The following is a 6,809-nucleotide window of genomic DNA, read 5'->3' on the forward strand; positions in this document are numbered from 1 at the left end:
ACGCACTCTGTTTTCTAAATTTCTAGGGTTTTCTGACTTTTCTCACTTTTCTTAGTTTTCTATTTTCGCCTCTTCTACTTCTCCAGTTCTCCTCTCAAAAAGAGAAAAACCCAAAAAGCTTTCTAGGGTTTGTAGGCTTCCCCCCTTCTCTGATCGTCTCCTTGCATCGCTCCGGCCCTCTTGCGCGCCTTAATAAGCAGTGGAATCCCGCGCCTCTCCTCTTTTTCTTGGGTCTATGAGTCTATCACCTCCACGGCTCCACGCCTCCATGCCTCCACTCACTAATCTCTGTCTCCTTCGTGTCTGAACTCTAAAGAAAGAAGAGGGGTCATGCCGCTAGGGGTACGTCAGGAGGGGGACATGCTCTATGCTTTATCCATTCCAGGTTATATCTCTTCTTTCTTTCTGAGTTTCTGATGTTCTTGTTTTTTTTTTCTTTGAATGCCTGAAATCTGAATGGTAAAGGGAACGCACGGCTGATATTAAAAAAAAACATGTGTTTTGCTGTTTTAGTAAGATAAATCAGAAAAGATTTGCTATTTACAATAGTTTTTTTTATTTTTCCATGTTTTCCAGCCTCACATCTCATGTTCTCTTCCCTCACCGGCCCTTCAAATCTCTCCATCTGCTCGGCTGCTCGAATCTTACATTAGGAATCCAAACTATTCCATGAATTTTTTTAATGCTTGCCAAACGCCCAAACGTGCCCTGAAAGAATAATAAATGAGATTGATTTCTAGATTAACAAATAATTAATCCTATAATTATCAAACATTTAATTTATTAATTAAGGGTCTCTTTTGATACCACTAGTATCTGTTCTTATTTACAAATGAGAATGACTTGCAAGATGTTCTTGTGTTAGAAAATAGAAATTAGAATATGTGAGATGGTTTCTAGATTTACCGTTGGATCATATGGTGTTAGATTAGGCAAGTTGGTCGATTGAGGTAAACCCACTAGATTAGGCAGCTAGATTGAATTAGTAAGTAGGGTAGATTAGAATATTCTATAGTTATATCTTTCCATTGTAATCTTGATTTCATTCTATGTAATCTGGGTATTTTACTGATTGAATTCTTTATTATGGGTTTCTTGTTCTGATTTTGGTTTATTACTTTTTTTCTTTATGGGTCTTTGCTCTGATTGAATATTCCTTATGGATCTTTCTTTTCTTTCTTTTTAATTTCAATTAGGGTTATTGTTCTATTTTGGGTCTTCCTCTGTTTCGAATGTTGAATGTTTTTTTTTTCTTTTGAATGATGGTTTTCTTTTTGCTTCTTCTAGGGTCTTGTTTTAATAATTTAATAGAATTCTTCCTTCTAGTTTTAGTTTCTATCTTTTCCCTTTCTTTGTCTTTTCTATGACTGAATATATTCTTTTCCCTTTCCCAGTTTCCCAGGCCAGCTAAAGAATGTCAAGGAGTTCTTTTTCTGATACACTACCGTCGTTGGTGGTCGACGACATCAACAACAATGATGCTGATATTGACATCAACGATGAAGAAACTGAAAATGCAAGTGTCGCTGCTACTACTTCGACAAAGAGAAGCAGAAAATCGCAGCAACCAAGATCCGCAATTTGGACTCATTTTTACCGAAAACTGAAGCCCAACGTAGATGATGTTGCTAGTGGTGGTGAATCTTCACTTTATGGTTTAAATATATGCAAGTGTAATTATTGTGAGAAGGAGTATAAGTGCAACAGTGGTACTAACGGGACTTCATCTTTGTGGAAGCACTTGAAGGTTTGTAAAAAGAAGCCGCAAGCTTTAGCTTCTAGTGGTCAATCACAATTGACCTTTTCCATGGATAAATCTGGTGAATCTTCACTAACGACATGGAAGTTTGATCACGCAGCTATTAAGAGGGAAATGGCTTTGATGATTATGGAAGGTTCGTATCCATTCAATTCAAGGTTATTTTTTAATTTAATTATGTTGATTGAATATTGACAATTGGTTGTTTGCTTTATTATGGATAGGTGAACTTCCATTCAAGTTTCTCGAACAACCGCGCTTCCGGAGCTTATTGAAATTACTACAACCGCGCTTCATCCCAATATCGAGGCAAACATGCAGGAGGGAGGTGGTAAATTTATACGAGGGTGAGAAATGCAAGTTGAAAAGCTACTTGAGGAGTAGTAGCCAAGGCATTTGCATTACCACGGATACATGGACTAGTAATCAAGGTACGTGTTTCATGTCTATCACGGCGCATTTTGTTGATGATCAATGGAAGTTGAATAAAAAATTCTCAACTTTTGTCCTATAATCGATCACAAGGGTGAAGCTATGGGGAGAGCCATAGAAAAGTGTTTGAAAGAATGGGGGATCCGAAAATTTTTGACTTGTACCGTGGATAATGCTAGTGCTAACGATAACCTTGTGAGGTGGTTGAAAAGTTCATTTTCTAGCATATTAGGAGGAGAGTTCATGCAAATGAGATGTGTTGCGCATATTGTAAATCTTATTGTTTGTGATGGTTTGAAAGAGTATAATGTCTCAATTGCTAGAATTCTTGAGGCGATTAAATTTGTGAGAGGTTCATCTAGTAGGACACACAAATTCCGGGAATGTGTCCAAATGGAAGGAATACAAAGTAAGAATCTATTGTGTCTGGATGTGTGTACTAGGTGGAACTCCACTTATTTTATGTTGGATGCTGCAGAAAAGTTTGAACGTGCATTTGCTAGATTTGAGTGTATAGAGCCTCAGATTAAGATTGATTTAGAGGCGAATAATGGAGTAGGCACGCCTACTTCATCTGATTGGGTTGCAGTGAGAAGATTAATGGTTTTTCTACGATATTTTTATGAGCTCACAAACAAGGTTTCGGGCACTAGTTTTGTCACTTCATCCAATTTCTTTCAGGAGTTGACTGTGTTGTATGATGTGTTGTTTGATTGGAAGAATGGAAATGATCGTGATATTTCTTCGATGGCAAGCAAAATGATAGAAAAATGTGACAAGTATTGGGGTGGGTATTCGAGTAAGATGAACAAGCTACTTTTTGTAGCTGTTGTAATTGATCCATGGTACAAGTTGAAATATGTTGAGCTTGCGATCAAAGAAATGTACCAAGGAGCAGCTGGAGAGGTAGTTGCGGAGGTAGTGAAGGGTTTGACATATAGATTGTTTGATGAATACAAAAATACTATCTCACCAGCTAGCAGTGTGGGTCAAAGTTCTAGTTTGCTTGAAAGAGTGGTTTCGGATGAACTTTCAGCGAAAGATAGATCAAGAGCCAAGTTTAGAAGATTACAATCTCAGGTTGGAGGTGGTGCAAATTTAACCGACCTTAGATAAATATTTATCAGAAGGAATTGAAGAGGCGGATGAGAACTTCGATATACTGAGATGGTGGAGTTTTCACAGTGCTCGATTTCCTGTTTTATCGGTGATGGCTCGAGATCTCCTATCTATACCAGTTTCCACAGTGGCTTCTGAATCTGCTTTTAGCACTGGTGGACGAGTGCTAAACCCCTTTAGGAGTTCTCTAACTCCTAAGATAGCTGAGGCACTCATCTGTGGATCGGATTGGGTTCGACCTTCCTCTAGTTCGACCATGAACATGGAAGAGGAAGAGTTAGAAGAACAAGAAGTGTTCGAAAAAGGTGAGATGATATGGACCTTGCTTTACTGCTTTGTTAATATATCTATCAATTGCTTGTTGTTGTCACTAGTGCTAACTAACAATTGCTTTATTAATTTCATAAATTGCAAAGAATAACAAATTGTGATCATTCTATGTTGCTGCAATGCTGCCTGCCTGGAAGTGGAATAGGTACTTAATCATGTTTTTGTAATTCTGTCCATTAATAACTCTTTATGATTTAACTTCTATTGTTCGATGTTGCTTCCTGCTTGAAACCTTACTTAGGAACTTTTTTTCTGCAGGAGGAGGAGCTTGCTTTTTTGTGGTTTGGAACTTGGTTTGGAAGTTTGAATTTGATATCATGACTGTAATATTTTGGTTTGAGATGATTATTATGGATGCAATCATGCAATGCAATGAAGTAATTATAGATAGGGCCCTAATTATAGATATATCATATTGTAGACACCCCATTTTGATCGGACCCAAGTTCGCTATGCTTGGGCGAAACCCCATCCAATCATTTCCGCCATGTTTCGCACTTTTCCGTTAAGTGTTGAGAGAGATTATTCCCAAGAATTCGAGCAAGAGAGAATTTGGATCCGATTGATGGGCCCGTCTTGAGCATTTGTTTAGATTTGGATCAAACAGGGTGGCCCGCGCATTGTTTTAGTGAAAAATGAGTTTTGAACCTACTTCGATCCAACACCTAAAGATGATCATCAAGAGAACGGTCAAGATCTCAGAGAAGTCGTTTTAACAACCAATTTTGTTACGATCATCAGGTTGAGTTACTCGGATCAGCCCATTGAAATAATTTAGGAGGACACAACCTACTTAGGTAGGGGACCCATCAATTGGATGGTCTGGATCGTCATAGAGGAATGATTTAAGGGGGCACAACCAATTTACATTGCGAACCACCATTCGAACGGTCAAGATCATCAATTGTCGCCCATCAAATGGACGGTTCGGATCATCAAATGGGAGTGATTTAAAAATGGGGTAACATATTCACATTTTGATCTATTGGATGGCTTGGATCAGCCCATAGGATTGATTAGCGGAGCACAAATTAAATCACATTGTCGCCCATCAAATGAACGGTTCCGATCATACTTTGGAGTGGGGCATATGATTTTATGCACAATTGGGAATTTGGTCACATATGGGACCCATTTGGATTATCTTTTACCTACTCAAAAGGACTTTAAAAAAACATGCATGGGGCCACACACATGTCAAAATTCAATGTCCACAATGGTGGCCACCTACCATGGAATATGTCCACAATGGTGGCCACCTACCATGGAATAAGTCCACAATGGTGGCCACCACCCTCCCATTCCTTTGCTATAAATGGTTCAATGAGGGTGAGTAAGAGAGACACAACTCATTTCTCTTCTATCATGTGTTCTAACAAAGTTGCTATGAGGGGTTGAAAAGAAAAAAAAGAAGAAAAGAAACAAGAAAAGAAGAAAAAGAAACAAAAAAGAAGCAAAAAGAGAAAGAAAGCGGAAGCGATCGCACGGAGGCGGAATTTTCGAGTTTTTCGGCTCTCGGATTCGGCGAGGATTTCGATCACAGGTAGGTACACCGTTCTCGGAATTTTTTTTAGAATTATTTGGTATATTTTCGGATTTTTGCATGATTTTTAACAAAGAAAACTAAACGATATACTAAACAGATTCCAAAAATAATGAAATTTCGTGGGAAAATAATATGATAATGATACATTCTACCATGAATTTGTGAGAATTTTTGGATTTTGTTTGGTATATTATTTTACGCATTCTTTGAAAATTATCAGATTTTGGGAAAATTGTTACTGACGTCAAATCACAGATAAAATTCTCCAAAGTTTTACAGTAGTCTTAAATTCTATACTTCTTGCTTCTGTAAAATTTTCAAGTGATTTGGATCTTGTTTCATATGAGCTGTAGTGTTAATTCATAATCTGGTTTGAAATTTGAAAAATCCGAAACTGATAGTAAATAGTTTTCTAAATTCATGGAAATCTCACAGCATGCTATTTTCACTTATCTCTTACTACTGTAGAAATTTCATGGAATTTAGATATCTATTTCTAGTAGTTTATGTGTTATTTTTGCAATCTGGTTAATTAATTTTTAAATCCATATTAAATATGAGTTTAATGTAAAAATCTGTAAAAATCTTCCAGTAAATTACATCTCATCATATCTTGTTGGTGGAGAAGTTTCAACTCATTTCGAGTTCGTTTGCAACAGCTTCACTTGTAAAATCACTCATATGGTTAAAAATTGGTAAAATCCATTAAAAAAATAAAAATTAAGTGAAAATCATCTTAAAATCTCTAAAGCACCTTCATCTTTGTGTGTGTTTGGGAGACCCGCCCGGTCTCATTCTCTCGTTAGTCCTCTTTGTGCGTCGTTTGGTTTTGGAAGAACGCCCTACTCGGCTTGGCTTCATACCCCTACCCTTATGGGTATTGGGTTGCACATTTGTTGCACCCTAGGGCTAGGTAGCTGTCCGGCCCGGCTGGGTGTTTTACCTCTGCCAAATGTGCAAATTCGTGTTTCCTTTTCTTTTAGAGAGTCTTTGACTCATCTATCCTTTAGTTGGTGTTATTGGAGTCTTTGACTCATGTTTCCATTTCTTTTAGAGAGTCTTTGACTCATTCGTTCTTTTGTTGTACTACTAGGAAGTCTTTGACTCATTGGTTCTTCTGTTGGCGTTATTTGGGAGTCTTTGACTCATTCCTCCTCTAAGTTGTAGTATTAGAGAGTCTCTGACTCATTTGTTCCCCTCTTTAGTGTTGTTAGTTTGGAGTTTCTCATTTAGAGTTGTTGATTACTTCGCTTTTGATTAGAGGCTAACACAGTCTTATTAGAGCTTTGCTTGCTTAGGATCTTGGACCATTTTCTCTCTTCTTGGGACGCTATCTTTCTTGTTGTGGTTTGTCTCTTTGAGACGCTAGTTGCTTATTCGGGGTTTCCCCTTTTGCTTTAGGGCTTTGCCCTAGTTTGTGGTATTACTTGCGTGTTCCCTTTAAGATTAAAAATATTTTAAGGTCCTGAGCATTGGAAAAGCTTTAAAATCCAAAAACATTAGAAATTTAAAACTCAAAAAACATTTGAAAACATCAAAAACCTTAAAAAAAAAAAATCTAAAGTGTTGAGTGTTTCTTTTAGAAGCGTATTAGGCGAGTTCGATTTTCGAACTACGTTGGCT

At 37.5% G+C, this 6,809-nt stretch overlaps 1 protein-coding gene across 1 annotated transcript; it reads left to right on the forward strand.

Annotated features, from left to right (window-relative positions):
• Window positions 1–1,414: 1,414 nt before the first annotated feature.
• LOC143855871 (zinc finger BED domain-containing protein RICESLEEPER 4-like) lies at window positions 1,415–3,307 on the forward strand. The gene is made up of 3 exons (XM_077365925.1): window positions 1,415–1,895; window positions 1,984–2,190; window positions 2,493–3,307. The coding sequence occupies exons 1-3, from the start codon at window positions 1,415–1,417 to the stop codon at window positions 3,305–3,307; spliced, it is 1,503 nt and encodes a 500-aa protein (XP_077222040.1).
• The last annotated feature ends 3,502 nt before the right edge of the window (window positions 3,308–6,809 follow it).

This window comes from Tasmannia lanceolata, unplaced genomic scaffold (assembly GCF_043159265.1).
Source record: "Tasmannia lanceolata isolate RefF3 unplaced genomic scaffold, GAP_Taslan_0.1 ptg000023l, whole genome shotgun sequence".
Taxonomy (NCBI): Eukaryota; Viridiplantae; Streptophyta; class Magnoliopsida; order Canellales; family Winteraceae; genus Tasmannia; species Tasmannia lanceolata.

Bases quoted from the DNA above. Each gene is read 5' to 3' on its own strand.
- LOC143855871 (XM_077365925.1), top strand. From the start codon at position 1,415: ATGTCAAGGAGTTCTTTTTCTGATACACTACCGTCGTTGGTGGTCGAC. The intron at 1,896-1,983 runs GTTCGTATCCAT...TATTATGGATAG, and splicing joins GGCTTTGATGATTATGGAAG to GTGAACTTCCATTCAAGTTT. The intron at 2,191-2,492 runs GTACGTGTTTCA...ATGGTTTGAAAG, and splicing joins TACATGGACTAGTAATCAAG to AGTATAATGTCTCAATTGCT.